The sequence below is a fragment of the Camelus bactrianus genome, chromosome 32 (genome assembly GCF_048773025.1).
Source record: "Camelus bactrianus isolate YW-2024 breed Bactrian camel chromosome 32, ASM4877302v1, whole genome shotgun sequence".
Taxonomy (NCBI): domain Eukaryota; kingdom Metazoa; phylum Chordata; class Mammalia; order Artiodactyla; family Camelidae; genus Camelus; species Camelus bactrianus.
Window position 1 is genome coordinate 166,166 of NC_133570.1, and position 21,514 is coordinate 187,679.

General features: G+C 42.5%; 1 protein-coding gene across 3 annotated transcripts; it reads right to left on the bottom strand.

The window, feature by feature from the left end:
* Nucleotides 1–9,003: 9,003 nt before the first annotated feature.
* ZNF26 (zinc finger protein 26) lies at nucleotides 9,004–20,202 on the bottom strand. 3 transcript variants are annotated; one of them, XM_045511718.2, is made up of 4 exons: nucleotides 19,729–20,202; nucleotides 13,723–13,849; nucleotides 13,392–13,487; nucleotides 9,004–11,048 (listed from the first exon to the last, which is right to left on the bottom strand). In XM_045511718.2, the coding sequence occupies exons 1-4, from the start codon at nucleotides 19,759–19,761 to the stop codon at nucleotides 9,703–9,705; spliced, it is 1,602 nt and encodes a 533-aa protein (XP_045367674.1). In that variant the 5' UTR covers nucleotides 19,762–20,202; the 3' UTR covers nucleotides 9,004–9,702. The 3 variants fall into 3 exon arrangements, with proteins under 3 accessions (XP_045367674.1, XP_010946641.1, XP_010946642.1); XM_010948339.3 differs by having other exon boundaries at nucleotides 9,004–11,051; nucleotides 19,729–20,201; XM_010948340.3 differs by having other exon boundaries at nucleotides 9,004–11,051; nucleotides 13,723–13,878; nucleotides 19,729–20,201.
* Nucleotides 20,203–21,514: the final 1,312 nt, after the last annotated feature.

Below are 21,514 nucleotides of genomic sequence, written 5' to 3' on the forward strand. Positions count from 1 at the left end.
TCATCAATCGTTGAGTTTCCAGTGGATTCTTTCGAACATCCAGTGATCAGAGAATTCTTAATTAAATAGCTTCAGAGGAATTAAATAGAAAGTTTTCTATTTATTAAATAGCATAGAGGCACCAAAATCGATAAGTGTATAATTTGAAAAGGAAGCTCAGACAAAACTTGATTAGTTGCTGCCCATTCAAAAATACTGAAAAATTACCCATAGAGAGAAGCTGGCAATATTTTTGTGGAAGTAAAAATACATTTGTAGACTAGAAACCAAGTGGACTCTATTCTGGAAATATAAGGACAATCAGGATATACAATAGTATAAATAAATAAGTCAAGGGGAAAATAGAATTATCTCAATAAGATGAAAGAAAATTTTAAACTGAAAAATACATTCTAGGTTTTAAAAATAATTAGAAAAAGTTGTTTCCTAATTTAATATGATGAAAAATATAGACTTCAACCATGAAGCCACTATGCTCCTTAAAGGTGGAATATGAGGAGGAGTTTGGAACAAGGTCTGAATACCCAAGATCAAAAATTTTTAAACTGAACTAATACTTAAAATGCAGAACACAAGTGTTACCAAGTCCAAACTCATTCTGCTTGCCGCACGACAGGCCAATAAATTGGGAGCCAAGGTATTGGGGCAAGGAATAGAGACTTTATTTGGAACGCTAGCAGACTGAGAAGATGGGGACTACTGTCCCAAAGAACCATCTTTCCCAAGTCAGAATTCAGGCTCCATTTATACTAAAAAGGGGAAGGGTGTGGTTGGTTGTTGCAAACTTCTTGGTGTCCAAATCCTTTGTTCTTTCACCTGTCCACGTAGGTTTGGTGATGGTGTACCTGTAAACCTCCAACAAGACAAATGCTATTCTCTCTTCTGCAACTTTTTAATCTCTATATGAATGGAAAAGTGTTATACCTTTAAATATCAGAGTCTTGAGAATGGGCTACCCTGTATATTTCAGGCACTAGGTAACATTCTTAACTTGTGGCAAAAGCAATATAATACAGGGTTAAAGTAAAAGAAACATCCAACATGGAGTCTGATTTGTTCTTCCCTGTTTACAAGGATGTATGTCAGTAATCACTGCCAAAGTATACACATTTCTACACCATTTGGGGCTTTCCATAAACTGTCAATTATCCTTTGCCATTTTTCTGTTGAGTTAACTTTTTCTACTAGATTCATGGAGTTGAACATATATTGTTTACTAATCCTTGATACACAATATATGTTTTAATTTGGTTCCTGTCTATTCCTTGTCTTGGAACTTTGTTTATAAAATTGTTGATCCCATAGATTTTATTATTGACATAAAATTTATCTAACTTTTCCTTTATGGTTTCATTTATGGTTTACTTATATGTTTTGTTAAGAAATCTTTCCCCACCCTGGTATCATAAAAGATGTCCATGGTTTAATCTTTTAACAGTTTCAGCGTTTTGCTTTCACATGTAAATTTTAATCTGTCTGGAATTGTGTGAAATATTGATCTAATTTTGTTTTGTTTCCACATGTTAAGCAGCCAGTTTCCTCATTCCAATTGTGTTTAGATTACTAGGGCTGTCAGAATAAAATACCACAGACTGGGAGGGGTAAACACCAGAAATTAATTTTGTTGCAATTCTAGAGACCCGACGCTGGATGTCTGATATCAGAGTGCTGGCAGGGTTGTTTTCTTCTAAGGCTCCTCTCCTTGGCTTGGAGGTGGCTGTCTTCTCTCTGTGTACCCACATGGTCATCCCTCTGTGCCCCCCACATGGTCATCCCTCTGTGCGTGTCTGCGTCCTAATCTCCTCCTTCTGTTTTTCCCCAGTTTTACTGAGATGTAATTGACATACAGCAGGGTATAAATCATGGAATGATACCACAGTAAGTTTAGTGAACATCAATCATTCCATACAGATACAAAATTAACAGAATAGAAAAAAAATTTTGCTGTGGTGGTAAGAATGCTAAGAATTTATTGTCTTAATAGCAGCAGTGCTAAAATCACTTTTCAGATGTTGCTTCTAATAACCACAATTCTCTCTCCTTCTTTCCAGTCCATATAATTCTTTATTTTTACTTCTTGTCTTACTGCACTGATTAGGATGCCAGTTCAATGCTTAACAGTATGAGAAATAGAGGGGTCAGCTCAGTAGTTCCTGGCTTTATGTATAATGTTTCTGAAGTTTTATTTTAAGTATGGTATTTGCTGTAGGGGTTGGTAGCTATCCTTTACTGTCTTTAAAAGAAGTTACCTGCCATTCTGAGTTTGTTAGGAACTTCATCATGAAGAACTGCTGAACTGTACTGAGTATTTTTCTTACGCTATACAGGTGGGGTTTTTTTATACTAACTTATCTCTACATCAAGAGATTAATATGCTAAATACACTGGTAAACTCTAATATTAAACTGCCTTGAAGATATTATTTATTTATTTATAAGGTTGAACAATATGAAATTGTCCTTCTGTGAGGTTACTCCTATTACTCTTCTACACAATAGATCCCTTCAAAATTTAGTGGCTTATTAAAAAAAAAAGCTGAGCATAAAAGATAATTTTAAAAAACTGAGTATAAAAGATTTTTTAATTAAAAAATAAAACAGTTGAGCATAAAAAGAGTTTTTAATAAAAAAATTTTTAAGCTGAGCATAACATTTTTTTAACTGCAAAAAAAAAGCTGAGCATTAAAAAAAAATTTAGTGACTTATTATATCTCTCAGTTTCCTGGGTGGGAAATGGAGGACAACTCAGCTGGGCAGTTTAGTCTTGAAGTTTCTCACGTGATTGCAGTCAGGTTCCAGCAGGGGCTGGAACACCTGGGGAGGTGGAGATGTCTCTCGCGCTTCCTGTGGTTCTAGGCCACTGTGCGTGGACTCTCTGTGTGAGCTGCAGCCACTTCATCACAGCACAGCCCTCAGGCAGTTGGACTACTTATCTGGGAGCTGAAATCTTCATCAGGGAGTGTTTCTGTGAACCAGGCGGAATCTGCCTCTCCTTTTATGACCTTGCCTTGGAAGCCACACAGCTACATTTCAGCTGCAGTCTGTTGGCTATGAACAAATCATCTGTGCATCCAGATTCAAGAGGTGGGGGCTCAGACCTCCCCTCCCCATGGGAGGAGCAGCAGTCACATGGTCACACTGTGGAAGAGGGTGCTGAGTAGGAGGTTTTCTTGTAGACATCCTAGGAAGACACAACTCTGCCCTCTGGCTTTGACAGTTCACATCCGCAAGCTGTGACCGTCTCCTGTCCCAAGACCCCAAGTGTCTCGTTCCATCACGACATCAAAGTCCAGGATCTTATCATCTGAATCAGGCACTACTGCCTGATTGAAGTGCGTTAGGACTGCTCCCTCGGGTACAGCTCTTTTGCGTGCTCTTCCTCTCGACCGGATTACCTGTGAGCTGAAAGGCAAGTTATTTTCCTCTTACACTCCTGGAATAGAATGGTGGGGCACACATGGCAAACTGCTGTAGGTGCTCCTGTTCAAAACTGGGGCCAACAGGAAGCCCCCACACAGCAGCCACTGGTCCACAGAAATTCCTAAATCCTGCTGGGTGCTCGTCACCAGTTCATCGACTACAGTCCAGTCCAGCGCGCGTGGAGTTCTGCATATCTTCTAGTGGCACCTCTGGACCTGGTTCTGCTGAGTCATCCTTCTTTAATCATAAAAAGTGCTCCATCAACAAGGACCTACTGTACAGCACGGAACTATATTCAGTTTCTCATAATGAGCTGTAATGGGAAAGAATCTGAAAAAATATATATGTATGTATATGTATAACTGAATCGCTTTGCTGTACACATGAAACTAACATTGTAAACTGACTATACCTCAGTAAAAAATAAGAATTAAGAAAACTGATCCATGTTGGCCACTGAGTAGCCTTTTCATCCTCCTTCCTGCTGCAAAAAGGTTGGTGGTCCAAAGATCTCTTTTTATTGGGAACAAGGTTTGTCCTTGTCAATTCAGGGTTAAAAACTCTGTGTTGTGTGTGTACGTGTTTATACTGCCTTTCAGTTTACAGTTGGCTTTCTCTTTTTCCACTTCTGGCTGGGAACCCTACAATTACCTATATTTGTTATCCTCTATTTTTCTTTCTACTCAAACGTGATCCGATTTCACCATTTTTATTTATTAAACATTCATGTTAACTCTTCCATTTGCATGGCTCCAACCTCAAGTAACGGAAACTATTCTTGGGAATTGAGGCTATGTGAGCTGGTGTTGAGATGAGTTAAGGCCGTGGGACCCAAGGCCACGATCAGAGCATGTTTGTAGTATGCAGTAAATAATTGCTCCACGCATGCGTCAATTATATAAGATTTAGAACAAAGAAAATAGAAGTACACATGTGCTAGAGATATTCTGTAAGCCTAATGAACAAAGAAACTCAGACCGCGCATGTGCTGACAGAAAACAGATAAAAGCAGGACAGGTGCATCATAGGGTGCACCTCCCTGTGGCAATAAAGTGTTATTAACCCCATGGTGTCTCCGGCTGAAGTCTGTCCAGCAGTATGGCAACTCCTCGTGCATTTTTTCGTTTGGGCCGCTCACCTTCTAGAACCCCACATCAGCCTCCCTCGGCTGACAGGCTACAATGAGATTTTCTTCAAAATGATTCTCCCCTAGATCTGCCAGGACTCACCACCTGATCCACAGCTTATCTCTTTGAGGGTGTGTAGACTGACTTCAATTCTGAAAGAGGGAGCTCCCAATTTCTGTTATGAGAGTATTTTGGTGAAGAAGGGGTTTGGTGGATGTTGAGGGGATACATAGAAAATGACGAAAAACAATTGTGGGCTTTTTAATGTATCAGTTAGGCAAAAGCCACAACCCCAACACATCTCTTAGAGATAAGACTTCATCTGCCGCCTGTGTTGAGGTTCTTAGAAGCTCTTTTTTTTATGAGAGAGGGTCCACAAAGGCATTCCTGTAATATCCTTAGAAGGTTTTCTTTTCTCTGATGGGGTACATGAGGCTCCCCTTAGATCTTTCTGAAATCTTATGTAAGGATTTTATGGTGCCTGAGGACCTTTCTCATTTACTGGCTGAACAGACTGTAACAGGACCGTTGACATTTCCTCCGTGGAATTGTTTGTTTTTCAGTTCTTCTTGCTCCTCTCTCATTTTATTATAAGCAGTGAGAATAAACCACGTAGCACACTAACACTTTGCCTAGAAAACTCCTAGCTTTACCATTTGAGGTCATTATGTTCCCGAACCAAATGCGGGTGTCCTTCCCCACGCACAATAAGGCCAACCTACTGACACCAAGTTGTGGTGAGGGAAGTGCGACGTCAATTGCAGGCACCAAACAAGGAGTCCAGGAAGCTAATGCTCACAAGGCCTGAACTCCCCAGTGGCTTTCTGGGAAAGGTTTTTAAAGACAAGGTGAGGGAGGGGGTTGTGGGGTGTGTGATCATCTGATCAGTTGGTGGTGAGGTCACTGGGAGTCAACAGCACCAACTTTGTGGTTCCAACCAGTCTGGAGTCTACATGTTTGTGGGCAGCACACACTTAATTTCTACCTGGTGGGGCTTTCAGTATTTGCAAAAGCAGCTCAAAGGATGTGGCTCAGAATCTTATCTACAGTCTTTGAGGAGGAAATAAAGTTCCTTGACTTTGTTTAATGACTAAACTATGTCTCGCTTGACTCTTTTCCTTTCTTTCTGCATTTTTTTTCATTTCTCTGATTAAATTTCCTCTTTGGAACTTGAGGAAGGCCTAGGAGTTTTCTACAGACAGGAGGCAGGCGGAGCACATGGTGGGGTGTGAGGCAGGCGGTCTGTTCTCGGGAGGCCCCATAGGGTCCTGGTTGGTTCCGATTAGGCGCATTTTCTGTTTTCCATCTACATCAGGTAATAATATTGAGAAGCTTTCTGCTGTTGCATAACAAAATCTCCCTTTCCCCGTGTTCCAATAACACGTTCCTTATGTTCCTTCAAGCCCTCATCAGCAACCTCCTTGATGGCTTTTCGGCTCTGTTAACACTCTCCCTAAGGGCTCTTCAGGCTTTCACTAACATTTTCCTCGAAAGTCTTCCAGATTCTGCTCACCACCCAGTGTCAAAGCCAGGGGCAGATGTTTTAAGATTTTGTGCCGGTAGCATCCCACTTCCAATACCAAATTTCTATTCCAGTCACTACTGCTGCCTAAAATATCTCCCCCAAACTCTACTGCATAGATAAAAGCACAGATGCTACATCTCTCATGGTTTCTGCTGGTCAGGAATTTAGGGCTGGTTTGGATGGCCAGTAATGGTCAGTGTCCCTCGTGCACTTGCTGCCCTTTCATGGCTGGAGCTGGCGTAGGTGGGGACTGGAAGGGCATCTCATTCTCCTCAATGGAGCCTCAGAGCCTCTCTGCGTGGTTTGTCTACAGGGACTCTCTGAGGTTTCTTCCTAGGACCACAGCCTGAGGGACAGCTCAAATGACTGCCAAGAGCTTCAAGAACAAGTATTCCAACAATGAAAACAGAGCACTTTCTCCACATTCTTTTAGCTACAAGCAAGTCACCAGCCAACAGGACTCTCAGTCACGCTGTAGAAGAGGACAGGAGATGGGACATGTTCTTAGAATCATCTCTGGAAAATAAAATCTACCCTACCACATATGACAAAACAGTCGATTACTGACCATTTCAACCTAATACATACACAAGTGTGTAGGGAAAGAAATCTGGATTCCATTTTATTCAAAAAATGTTCATCTATTATTTTTAGTTAAAAAGAGTATCTTCCTCCTAGCCAAGGCACTGGGGATTGAACCCAGGACCTTGTGCACATGAAGCAGCTGCTCTACCACTGAACTATACCCTCCCCCTGCATCTATTAAATTGACCTTTATGTTTTCCTATTGTGTCTATCCAATTTTAGTGTGAAGTTCATACCAAGATTGTAAAATGAATTTGAGAGTAATTATCCTTCAAATATTTCTAATACTGCTTGTGTAACATGATGACCAAGTCCTTCAATGTTTGGTAAAATTTTACTGTTCGGTAATCTAGGCTTGCTACATTCCATTTAGGTAAGTTTTTTACTACAATCCAATTTCCTTATTTCTTATTGATTTAGTCTTAGATTTTCTGCTTGGTCGATTTTGGTGATGTACAATTTGCAAGAAAATGGAAATTTTAATCTAAATGGTCATATTTAGTGGCATGTGATTACTCCTGGTATTCTCCTATAGTTAAAAAATCTAAATTACTTGTGTTTGTGTCCCCTTTTTAAATCTTAGTTACAAATACTTCCTCATGAATGTTCATGAATCTCTCATCCAGTCTGAGAAAAAAAATTACAGATTACTTGCAACCTGTTTGCTGTTTCTCCTTTCCGACTCACTGCTTCCCCCACAGAGGTAGTCACTCTCCTAAATATTTTGGTTATCATTATCTTGCTTCATTTCATCGTCTTTATCACCTACACATATGTGCCTAAATAACATATAAGTCCTTTTTATTGGCCTTTAACAATAGTATTACATTATATACAGCCTTCTGAGAAAGACTTTTGTTACTCACTACTATATATCCAGGACTTGAACATGTTGTTTATTCAATTGTAGTTTATTTCACAGCTGCATAATATCCCATTGACTGTATGTAATAGTTTATTCATTCTCCTTTTACATCTTTATTACATTTGCTTTTTTAATTGAAAATTTTATGGAGATAATTGCAAATTCACCCACAGTATAAAAAGTAACACAGAGATCCCTTACACACACAGTCCAGTTCACCTCAATGTTAACATTTTGCAAAACTATAGTATAATATCAGAGCCAGGGTATTGACACCGATATAATCCATAAGACTTACTAAGATTTCCCCAGTTTTAATCACACTCATTTGTGTGTATGTGCATTAAGTTCTCTTTGTTTCATCACCTGTGTACATTAAAAAAAATTTTTTGGAGGGGAGAGGTAATTAGGTTTACTTATTTATTTCAATGGAGGTACTGGGGATTGAACCCAGACCTCTCGTGTGCTAAGCACACACTCTACCACTGAGCTATGCCCTCTTCCCTGTGTGACTTGATTCAGCAAGCCAAGTATTTGTCTGACTCCCACCATCCCGACCACAAAGCTCCGAGTAAGCAGTTATTTCAGCAGTGTTGCAGAGGGCAGCCGAGGTCAACTCTCTGCCTTGAGATGAGATTTCAGGCCTTCAAGCCTGTCATGGTTGAGTTGAAGAGCCAACAGGACCAAAAATAGCCAGGTCATCTCCTGCCCCAGATTTCCCTCATAAACTTAAAACTCTTCCTGTGTCCCAGAATCTTACCATCAGGGGCCACAAGGTTCATGGTATACACGAGCATCAGCACCATTTCATACCATGAGCTAAAAAGTATCCATCCTGGAACATAAACAAGAATCTGAAAGATTTTCTTCTTGTCTCAGGCAAAAACCTAAACCTCATACCCAGCTTTTCTTTTAACAGTTTACTACCTACAACAACTCCAGAGCAACAGCTTATCAATGAAAGCCCTTCAGTCACAAGAAACAGGAACTCATTTTCCTTAACTTTAGCAGAGGGCAATATTTTTATTGAAAAGATGTGAGGAAGTGCACAGATGACCAGAAACCCAGGTTCATAAAAGGGAGCATCACAAGTTATTCTGAGGAATCCATACGGCAGGAACTAATTGATGGTCTCAGTGCAATTCTAGGACAAGGATGAATGGGTTGGGCTATTTCCCTTCACATAAAACTGAATTAGAGACTCACACTCTTGGAGAGAGGGCACTGTTATTGGACGAGGGGTAGAATGCTGACCTGTGGCTGGTGGGAAGGACAGCCTGAAGGACGCTGCCACAAGGGTGCACACAACGCAGAAGGGGGGTTCCTCCAGAGACGTCTAGGCTGCTCCTACCAATCTGTGGAGAACAGACCAAACTGCTGGAGTATGGTCAGGGCTCACTCTGAGACTGTGCTTAGGAAGTGACCCTGTAACAACTTCCAGACCCATGACGCAGACCACTGAGTGAACAAACCCATCTGGGGTGAGAACTAACGCCTTTCATTTATTAAAAGCCACATGGTTTTAGTTATATTGCTAAGAAATAAAGAGACAATGCTGATACTTAGCATTTAATAGGGAGGATATTGGGGGATGTCATTTGACAAACTATCAAATATAACGTTACATTTAAAAATAAAATACCAGAATTTTAAAAAATGCTCTTCAGTGTCACTCAGGAAAGTCACACTTGATACCCCTTAACCTTCAGAATATGGTCCTTGCTGTTTCCCTGACCATTACTCTATTTACACATGAAAATAAACAACTTTATTCTCCACCAAGAAAAAGTCTTTTCTTTGTTCTAAAACAGCATCAGATCTGGAATATGAGTCCCCATGTAACATGTCTGTGGGAAAATGCTTTCCTGACTTATTAAATTTACGGGGAGTTCTCAAAATGAATTCCCCAATTAAACCTTCATCATGATGCTACTACATCTGACGCAGGTGCTGCTCCTTACTCCTTCAGTGGTCCCCTTGTCCACAAAGATGTGCATGACTGATTTCTGGACTCTTTTGCACATTCATTCCAAATATGCCTGGCCTCTCCCTGTACGACTAATTTGACAGGACTGTAGTTTTAGGACTTCCCGCTTAGTATCCTGTCTGTATTGTCATCTGAAGCCTCCTGAGGGTCAACGTCTGGGTGAACACTTCTAACATCCACTCCATTCTGAGTCCTCACTTGTGAGTTTTTCGATGTATTCGAAGCCCTGAATTCCAACAGAAGGACTTCCCACACTCAGAGCATTTCCAGGGTTTCTCTCTGGTGTGAACTCTCTGATGTTCACTGAGAGAAGACTTCTGAGTGAAGGCTTTCCCACACTCACTGCATTTAAAGGGTTTCTCTCCTGAGTGAGTTTTCTGGTGGATCTGAAGTGATGCCTTCCGAGGATAGGCTTTCTCACACTCGCTGCATTCATAGGGCTTCTCCGTTGAGTGAGTTCGTTGATGTATAATTAGCTGTGACTTCCCACAAAAGGCTCTCTCACAGAAACTGCATTCGTAGGGTCTCTCTCCAGTGTGTGTCCTCCTATGTATAACAAGGTATGATTTGCTGCTGAAAGCCTTCCCACACTCACTGCATCCGTAGGGTTTCTCTCCTGCATGAGCTCTCAGATGTGCAGTGAGCTGTTCCTTCCTGCCAAAGGCCTTCCCACATTCACTGCACTGATAAGGGTTATTTCCTGTGTGGATTCCCTGATGTACCACAAGCTGTGTCTTCATATTGAAGGCTTTCCCACAGTCACTGCACTGATAGGGTTTCTCTCCTGTGTGCATCCTAATGTGAACCAGGAGGTAGGACTTACTCCGAAAGGCTTTCCCACATTCACTGCATTTATGGGGTTTCACTCCTGTATGAGTTCTCTGGTGCACAACGAATGGTGACTTCAAACTAAAGGCTTTCCCGCACTCACTGCATTCATAGGGTTTCACTCCCGTGTGGCTTCTCTGGTGTAAAATAAGTTGTGATTTCCAGCTGTAGGCTTTCCCACATTCACTGCAACCATAAGGCTTCCCTCCCGTGTGAATTTCCTGATGGACAATGAGCTGTGACCTGAAAGAGAAGACTTTCCCACACTCGATACATGAGTAGGGCTTTTCTCCTGTGTGGACTCTCTGATGGGCATTAAGGTTTGACTTGGCACTGAAGGCTCTCTCGCATTTAGTGCATTCATACGGTCTCTCTCCTGTATGAATCCTGAGATGTACAATGAGCTGTGATTTACATCGGAAAGCTTTCCCACACTCATTACATACACAGTTTTTTTCTATACTGTGAGCTCTTTGATGCTTCAGAAAATATGATTCTTCATATCCGTGAAACTTTTCAGGACTCTTTCTTAGACAGCTTGTGGTTGAAGCTAAGTTTTGTGGCAAACTTTTTCCATGTGGGTTATACTTAAGGAACTTTTGTCTTGAAGAAATGTGGGTCTTGCTCACGTGAAGTTTTCCAAATGCATTACAAGCATAGCTTCTCTCAACACTTTCAAGTTCATCATTTTTCTGGTACCATTCTTTCCAACCTTCTAGGGAAAAAAAACAAAACACTATTTTAAAAACCATAATACAAACCTGATATAGAATTAAAAAGCTTTAGAACCGCCAGGTAATGAATCTTCTTTTGGTAACTGGCCTCTAACACTGGTTCAAAAGAAATACTGGCCAGGGTGGGGAGGGTAGAGCTCAGTGGTAGAGTGTGTGCTTGGCATGCATGAGGTGCTGGATTCAATCCCCAGTACCTCCATTAAAAATAAGTAAATGTATAAACCTAATTACCTCCCCCTCTAAAAAATAAATAAACAAAAAAATTATTTTTAAAAAATGGTCTAAATAAAGAGACAAGCTGGAAGAACTAAAAACATTAAAAAAAGAAAGTAATAATGGCCAACTGCACACACAACGTTTAACTCAGTGTGGGGGCAAGGGGAAGTGAATCAAACCAAACCAAGTCCCTTTATGGAAATAGGTAGCAAAATAGCTAGCAAATTAGCAGTGACCAAAAATGTATTTTGAAACCGAAGTTTAAGAAACTTAGCTTGGGCTTACAGCCAGGCCAACTATTTTATACCTGAATTTTTTTATTGCAGGAGTTTACTGAAAAGCGAATTCACAGGATACAGATTGGCTAGGTGTGACATTTAGGTAGGTATGGCGAGATCTGAAAAATGAGACGGAGTGAGCAACGAGAAAATTAAGGGCAAGAGCATTTCAAAAAGAAAGAATAGCAAGCACAAAGTTCCTGAGGAGGGTACCTGCTTGGCATGGTTAAGAAACAGAAAAAAGGTCAGGACAGCCGAAACCAGTGAGTGAACAGAGTGAAGGCAGGAACCAAATTAGGCAGGGCTCCGAGGAAGTTTTCATCTTACGCAAAGGAGTCTGATTACAGGGGACCTCGATTCATCTTCTGCTTTTAAAAGGTCAGTGGCTGTTACATCAAAAATGAATGGGAAAAGAGCAGAGAGACAGATTCAGAGCCACTGCAGTAGTCCAGGATGGCAGGGTAGGGCTGGGCAGTCCTTCTGGAGCTGAGTAATGTGGCTCAATCTGGACACAGAACTAAGAAACATGCTAAGGGACTGGATGCAGGAACCCAGGAGGGGAAGACTGAAGAACTCCTAGACTTTAGACTTGAGAAGCAGCTCTTTGAGACTCAACATACTGGGAGAGAAACACATTTGCAGGAAAAACAAAGGACTCTGTTTTGGATCTTATTACATTTGAGATCTTAGTTAAATATCCAAATGGAGACGGCAGGTAGGTAGTTAGACCTAAGTGCAGTGCTCAGTAAAAAGTAGGCGTCGACAGCACATACAAGGTATTAAACGACGTGAGGGATGAGGTCCTCTAGGGAACGCGTGCAAATTAAAAGAGTTGCCAAAACAGCCCTGGAACAGAAGACATTAGGGTTGGACAGGAGATGCAGAGAGAATGGTAAAGTCCATCTACAAGCCCCAAATAGTGTGATGTTAAGAGGGACAGACAAGTCTGGGCAGCTCCAGTCAGGCACACAACTGCCATCACCCCATCCCAAGACTGCTGCGGTGGGAGGGGGTCTTCAGGCGCTGTCCCACTCCCTCAGGACTTCTTGCTGAATGCTTTCTTCCCAATAGTGGCAGGAAAACTGAGGAAGAAGTATATTTCAGAAGTGCCTTCCCAGTCCCACTACTGAGGATGCAGAGTGGGAAAGCACAGGGGAGCTCTCCCGCAAGCACAGAGAGCCAGGAACAGAGTGCAGAACGGAAGGAGGAGGAGGATGTCCATTGTGTGGTCACAAGGCTGGGAAGGAAAAAAGCTTCCACTGTCACTATGGAAGAGCCTTCCAACCATTCCAATATAGGAGGGAACTGCTGATCTGGACAATTCCAAAGGGAAGAGGAAGAGGGGCCAGGGAAATAAAAGTAAGGCAACAAAAATCACTTAAAATCCAGATTTCAGAATTCTTTCAGAAAAGTGCCCAAGAAAGTTAACAGTTGCAATCTCCAAGTGACCAGAATGAGAAACAAGAAGGAAGCAATGGAATCCCTCCGACCAACCAGGGGAGAGAAGGAAACGAAACCTGTGGGTAAAGTTGAGGGATGTAACTGTGGAGGCAAGAGAGAGAAAAATGCCCAGGACCACGGGAAGGAAGGCAGAGAAAGAAGGTGCCAGAAGGAAGGAAACCAGCCCAGAAAGCAGCATTGGAGCAGAGTGCAGAGAAGGCACACCATGTTCTCGGGGCCACGTCCTTCCCTGAGGACTCTCGGGCTCAGCCCGAGTCGCCCCCGTGGTTCAGAGACTTCAACAAGAAGTTTCTGCACACAACACTGCCCGTGTGCCAGCCCCGGTTTACTCCCAACCCCCCATCTTCCCGGTTTCTGCTCACCCACCTGGACAGCTCTGGCGGGAAAGTCTGGCATTTATTATCCATGGCTCTTCTCCTTGCTCCAACTTGAAGATTAAATCAGGTTTGGAACCATGATACCCTGTTCAGGGAAAATCACAAAGGATGTGGGCCAAGCTTGGGCACTGAGGGATCAGGAGCTACAACAGGAAAGCACTCATTTGCATCTGGGGAAAGATTACAATTAGGAGGTGAGGGCCAAACAGGGTCTAAGAACTCAGGACCTCTGGAGTTCAAGTCCATGATCACTGAGTACTTCCAAGGCCCCAGGGCAGGTCAACAAAAGATAAAGGGGTGGCGACTTATGAGTCACTTACCCACAGACAACAGGTTGCTATAGTTTTCCAGAGTCACATCCCTGTACAGGTGCTTCTGCGTGGAGTCCAGTAACTGCCACTCTTCCCAGGTGAACTCCATGGACACATCCGTGAATGACAGCAATCCCTGTGACAACATACACACCGCTCGACAGGCTGCAATGACACCAGGACATGTGGAAAGATGCAGAGGACCAGGGAAAGGAGAAGCGCCCCTCCACGGACTGCCTCCCGCACCCAGGCCAGGGTTTACTTTGTGCGAGAATTTAAAAATACCGCTACTAATAACCGAGCCTCCCTGTGCCAGATATTATTCTGGGTCCTAAAGATTCCAGGACACATAAAACCCACTCTGCTCTCCAGAAGCTTTTGGGCTTGTAGACGGAAAAAACATCTATGCATACCAATAAAAGAAAAAGTTCAAAGTCTGATAACTCAGGGATACCTTGCACAGGGGTGGCGAGGACGATTCTAAATCCCTTCAATGGGGGGAGGGTACAGCTCAGTGGTAGAGCGTGTGCTTAGCATGCACAAGGACCTGGGTTCAATACCCAGTCCCTCCACTTAAAACATAATAATAATAAAATTAAAAATTTTTTTAATTTAAAAATACATAAAACTAATTGCCACTCCCCCTCAAAAAACAAAACAAAAACAAATTCCGTTCAAAATCACGAACGAGACATGGATGCTCATATCAACTCTACTAGTCAGCAATGTCCTCAAGGATTTGGTTACAGCAGGAACAAAACAAAACACCAGTAACAAACATGAAGCAAGGAAGAAAAACTACAGTCATTATTTACAAACACCAGATTTCCTGACTAAAAAACCCATGAGAAACAGCTGACATACATGAGAACCAATAAGAAACATCAACAGGGTGGCAGTTTAAAAAAAATCGACATGGAATAGCTCTTTTTTATAAATATATACATGTATTTTTTTTTGTTATAGTCAGTTTACAACATTGTGTCAATTTCCAGTGTAGGGCACAATTTTTCAGTCATACATGAATATACATATATTCATTTTCAGGTTCTTTTTCACTGTGAGCTACCACAAGATCTTGGCTATATTTCCCTGTGCTGTACAGTATAAACGTGTTTATCTATTCTATATCTACCTGTCAGTATCTACAAATTTCGAACTCCCAGTCTGTCCCTTCCCACCCCCCTTCCCCCTGGCAACCACAAGTTTGTATTCTATTTCTATGAGTCTGTTTCTGTTTTATATTTAAGTTCATTTGTCTTTTTTTTTTTTTTTAGATTCCACTTATGAGTGATATCATATGGTATTTTTCTTTCTCTTTCTGGTTTACTTCACTTAGAATGACATTCTCCAGGGACATCCATGTTGCTGCAAATGGCATTATGTTGTCATTTTTATGGCTGAATAGTATTCCATTGTATAAATATACCACATCTTCTTTATCCAGTCATCCATCAACGGACTTTTAGGCTGTTCCCATGACTTGGCTATTGTAAACAGTGCTGCTATGAACATTGGGGTGCAGGTGTCTTTTTGAATTATGGTTCCTTATGGATGGAATAGCTCTTTGATACGTTAGTGGTAACCAACTAGAATTTAGAATAAGAAAAACCGCAACAATCTAGAAAGTACTCAGTAATAAAGCTTAAAAATACAGGAAAACATAACAAAAAAGACACATGTGAAAATATATGAGTGCAGAGGATTTAAAAAGGAAACACAATAGCCAAGATATGGACGCAACCTAAGTATCCACTGAAAGGTGAGCAGATAAAGACGTTATATATATATATATATATATATATATATATACACACACACACATACATGTACATAATAGTATATGACTCAGCCGTTAAAAAATCGAAATCTTACCCTCCGTGACAACATGGATAGAACTAGAGGTATTTACGCTGAGTGAAATAAGGCAGACAGAAAAAGACAAATACCATATGATCTCACGTACATGTGGAATCTAAAAAATTAAATGAACAAACAAAAACAAAAACAGACTCCACAGACACAGATACCAAACAGGTAGTTGCCAGAGGGGAGGCAGGTGGAAATAGGTGAAGGGGATTAAGAGGTACAGACCTTCAGTTATAAAATAAATAAGCCATGGGGATGTAGCATAAGGAATAGGGTCAATAATATTGTAATAACTTTGTATGAGGACAGATGACTAGACTTAGGGTGGTGTCATTTCATAATGTATGCAAATGTCAAAGCACTATGTAGTACACTTGAAAGTACCATAATATTGTTTATCAACTGTATTTCAATTTTTTAAAAAGAAGAAAAAAAGATGTGAGTAATTAACATTCATGATGTGTAGACTCAATGTGGCCAAGATTTTAATTTTCAACGAATTAATGTATAAATTCAATGAATTTGCAATCAAAATGCTAAGATGTTTCATTTTATTTCATCTAATTATAAGTATTTTCTAACACTCATTAACAAGAAATAAAATCATATGCTTGGACTACTGCTGCTACGATTAGAAAATGAATGTCAAATTACAATACTCAGATACGTTTTTAAGGACATCAGAGACACCCAAGGAAGCAAGAAGGACTAAATAAACCAAATTCCAGTGAGGGGAGAGCTTGTCCCGGGTAAGCTAAGTAAGGCTGCTTAATTCACTGTTGGGGGCGGGGGGTTGTCTAGCCTGCGAATAGGTAGAGAACCATACCAGGAGTAAGAGAAACCAGAGGAGACTTAGATGCCCCCAAGGAGAGCAGTTCTCCCCATGGGGCATCTCCTGAGTGCCAGTCGGTGCAGGAACTGGGTTGGAATAGCAGACTGATTCTCCCATACTCTCAAGGCGCTCAGGACACAAAGTACTGTGACGGAGGAGCCTGCAGTCGGCACCCCCCCACACCCGAAAACACCGTGAACCAACTAAAGTGGCAACCCAGCCCCAAACTAGCTTGTTGCCTGTTAAGATTAGGTGATCCGTCACTCCCTAACTACACAACAGAGGAAAGGGGAAATGGGCTCTAGCAGAAAATAACATTGGGGAACTATATTCAATATCTTGTAATAACCTGTGATTAAAAAGAATATGAAAATGAACATATGTACGTACATGTGTGACTGAAACATTATACTATACACCAGAAATTGACGCATTATAAACTGACTATATGTATTTCAGTAAAACAGAATGCAAATTTTTAAAAAAGTAACATTGAACTTCAGTCTCTGTGGTTGTTCCTTTTACACTAACACATGCACACACACACATATACACATACTCACGAGTAAAGAGAGAATGACAGAGCTAGTGTGGTAATAGTAACAACTGTGGAATCTGGGGGAAGGTTTTTTTTTAATACAATACAGTTTTTGGGGGGGGTTATTTTATTTTTTGTTACTATTCTTGCAACTTCTCTAGTTTGGAAATTGTTTCAAAATAAAACATAAAATATAGGCAACTCCTAGGGCTTTCTCGCCTCACTTAAAGGGCCCTGCACAATCAGGTCCTTGCTATCGAACTCCCCTCCGCATCCTGCCAAAGACCCCTTTCCACTAGACAAGGCACCTGCTGGTTCTCACCTTAAGGCCACTGACTTCGCTGCATCCATAGCCTGAATGCTTCCTCTTCCCCGGCCCTGATCTTCCCATGATCATCGAGTTGTCATCCAGACTCTGCTGAAATAGTGGCTCAAGACAATGCTGCCAATCTAAGGCAGCCACCCAGCCACTCTCTTTCATGTGTGTGACAGTCACAACTTTGTGCTGTTCCTCTGACTTGTCTCCCCTTCTCCTCTACCCTCCATGGTGTCACAGACCCTGTCAATCTTGTTCACCCCCGCATGCCTTAGAAAATTACCTGGCATGATGGTCAATAAATGTTTGATAAACACGTGCACTCAAAAACAAGGAAATACTGTTTACATTTGCTAGTCTTTTAGTGTCTTAAGAGGCAAAAAAGAGCACAAACTCTGTTGGAGATTTGCAAATGTTAACCACTATATATAAAAATAGATTAAAAAACTAATTTCTTCTGTACAGCACAGGGAATTATATTCAATATCTTATAATAACCTTTAATGAAAAAGAATATGAAAACAAATCTGTGTGTGTGTGTGTGTGTGTATAGATATATATATATATATATGCATGACTGAGAAATGATTCTGTACCCCAGAAACTGACACATTGTGACTGACTATACTTCAGCTTGAAAAAAAAAATAGAGCACAAACTCGGAAGACACTCTGCCTGGGTTGGAATCCTACCTCCACCGCCCTTGTCTCCTTGTTTCCCTTACTAGTTTGGGATCATGCGGAGACTCCCCAGTTTCCTCACCTGTGGAATGGGGACATACTTGCCTCATGGGGCCATGAGACTTTAACAGCTTCATACACACAAGGGCCCAGCCAACGGTGGTACCTCGTAATACCTATTATATCAACAGTAAAGTCTTCTTTATTTAGGTCCTGTATACTTATGTTCACTTGCTTTCTTTTCGTAGTGCTACTGCAAATATATTTTCTCTCACTGTACTTTCTAGACAGTTACTGTTCAAAGATGAAACGTTCACTGATTTTGAGGTTAATTTTACCACTCAGGCCACTAGTGAAATCCCCTTCTCACTGGCACCCAAACTTTTCCTGTCACACTTGATCCTCTAAAAAAGTCTATACTATTACTAGTTGTCCCTTTACATCTTGCTGTCCACAGCCTCATGCATTCCCCTTTGCAACACCCTTTTACCCTCTGCACCATCCTGAACATTCTCTCTGCTCCGGAAAACTGCTTAAGACCTAAACTCTAAGGACCCACTGTACAGCACAGGGAACTATATTCAATACCTGGTAATAATGTAAAATGGAAAAGAATCTGAAAAAAGTTCTGAAAAGAACCTGAGAAAGAATCTGAAATTATTATACATATATGGAACCACCTCGCTTGACACCTGAAACTAACACAACATTTTAAATCAACTCTACTTCAATTTAAAAAAAAGACAAAATTGCTTAAGACCTGTATCTTCTGAAATCCAAGAGGTACTTTTTGGTCTCATTAAATACTTCTGAGGCATTTCATATCATGGCTTTTAGGAAGTTCTCTTTTCTCAAATTTTCAGGGAAAAAAAATACTCTCCAAACTTTCTCTCACCTCTTGCACCACAGCCCTTTTTCACTGCAGTTCTATTCTAATCACTGACCTGAGTCTTCTTGGTCCTTTTCAGGGCTCTCTCTGTCTGTCACACCCTGGGCTTCCACTAACATAGGTGCCTTTAATCTGTATATTTTAGTTGAAAAGTCCCACCCGAGCTACATACTCAACTACAGGCACTGCATATTTAACACATACAAAGCCACACTCTGTCCCTGGATACCAGCTGGGAACATCGCCAGTGTGTGCCACAGCTCAGACGTGTAGCGTTCACTGTGAAGTCTCCATCAATCACCTGCCATAGTCCAGGTGGTCTACTGGTCCTCTCTTCTTACAAAACTGCTCCTTCCTGCTTTGCACCCTCAAATTCCTCTCCCCACCCATTCACCTGCTGTCCTGCCCAATGACTACCCTCCTCCCCAGACTACAGTGCCTCCAAAACAAGAAAGGTACCTCTTTTCTCTGCACTGCCAACCCAGCCTCAGGGTCCCGCACACAAAAAGATACTCAGTATATAGGTATTTGAACAAATGAATGAACAAAAAGGAGGGTAATTTCCTTAATGAGGCCCTAGAGGTCTGGACATGAAGACAACTCAGTACGTGTGTGTGAAAAAGGCGAAATGATAGAGGATAATTTCCTTCACAAGGACCCTCAGAGTTCAGGGTCCGCGGCTGGCAAAACAGCAGTATAACTGCCGGAGGAGAGGGCACCGGACACACCAGGCCAGGAGACAGGGAACCTTTCTGGAGATCCAGAGACGGGGAGCAGCAGGGGGCGGCGGGGGACACGTGAGTTCAAGCCCTGGGTGTTAACCATGAAGGGATGAACATGTCCACCCTCAGTGCCGAGACAGCTGTCACAAGGGAGAAAGTTCCTACTTACCCAACACGAAGCTGTTCGGAACCTGGTGGCCATCCCGCGCCGTTTCGTGCAAGCTGCGGAGGAGAGACCCGAACTCGGAGGGTCTCCTCGCTGCTCCCACCCTGTCCACCCAGCAGGGACTTCGTGGCCCACGGAGGGGGGGTCCGCGGGCACCAGACACCTGCCCGTCCAGGGCTGAGTCCCTCGCAGGGACGCGGCCTCTGGGCCTGGACAGGGAATCGGAGCGATAAGTCTGTGCCGCCCGCGGCTCTGACGCGCGAGCGGACGAGACCCGACTGGCTCCCTCCACGCCCTGGATCGACCTGGGTGGCTCGGCCGGCCGAGATCCTGGTCGGCGCAGGACGTTCCGGGCCGGGTCAACTTCGCGTCTCCGCCAGGCCCGCGGCGACAGAAACTCTGGACTGCCCGGGCCCGCCCCTAGGCACTGACGCCCGGCCGGATACAGCCCCTTAGGCGCGTACTTGACTGCGGCAGCGGCGCGGCGCACGCGGAAGTACGTCATGGCGGACGAGCCGGCCGGAAGACAACTGCACTTCCCAGAACCCTCTGCGGCGGGTCCCGGCTCACTGGCCGGGCGTCCAGGGGAGGCGGGCCTGGGGGGTGGGGCGGGGCTTGGCGGGAAAGGCGGGCGGGCCCTGCAAGCGGCCCGGTCCGCCCCGACCCCGCCCGGCGCCCGCCCCTCGGCGCCTGCCCCGCGTCCGCAGCGCCCACGCGGCCCCGGGGAGAGCCGGCCTCGATGCGGGACCGGCGTGCTCGGATATTCTCGCCGAACCAGGTGGAATTCAGATCAAAAGTCACCGCAGAGAAGGACACGCTGTGAGGCTACGAGCGGCAGTGCCCAGGCTTATGAAGCAGTTTTGAGTATCAGCGCACCAAAGAATAGTTACCAACTTCGTAAAGGAGACACCACAGTAGATGAAAAGAGAAATAAGCACATCAGTAAGAGCAGACACGAACCTGCTCCTGTTTGCCCGGTCCAAGACAGAGCAAACAATCCTCTCTCCTAACAATGCAATAAAACTGTAGATCATTAGCATAATTTTAAATGGCCTTTCTGCCTGAAAAAAAATTTTTAAAAGCTTTCTATTCAACAAGTATCGAATGAAATAGGGAGATACAGACAAAACTCTGACACAGACAGAGACAACCTTATACAAGAATTTGTGGGAGAAGAGCAGTGATGACAGGAAATTTCATAATCTTCAGTAATTATAACGGTAAAAACAAAACAAAAAAAGTGAGTTAAATTCTCAAAAAGCTAAAGAACAAAGTAAACCTAAAGAAGGCAAAGGAGAGGAAATACTAAGGATAAAAGGGAAAAAAAACCCCACAAAATAAGCAAGAACAGGAAAGACTGAAATAACACTACGAATCCACTCAAAGTAACTGACATATACAGAATGATGTATCTAAAGATTGTTAAATATGCATAATTTTTATATGCACGTGGAACATTTTCCAGGCTAGGTCCTATGGTGGACCACAAAATAAATCTCAATAAATTTGAAAGGATTGAAATCATCCAAAGTATGTTTTCTGACAACAGTGGAATTAAGTTAGAAATTAACCCCAGAAAAAATGCCCATCCCTGAACTGGAGTCACATGACTGATGGTCCAGCCATTGGCCCATTGTATACATCCAACACTTAATGGTCTGAAGCTTTGCTGAAACCACATACCCTAAGCATAGGAGGATCGTTTCCTAAAGGAAAATTGAGACGAGTTATCAGAAGAAAGGTAATGGATGTAGGAAACGCAAAAATAAAATTTCTCAGTTCCTCTAGT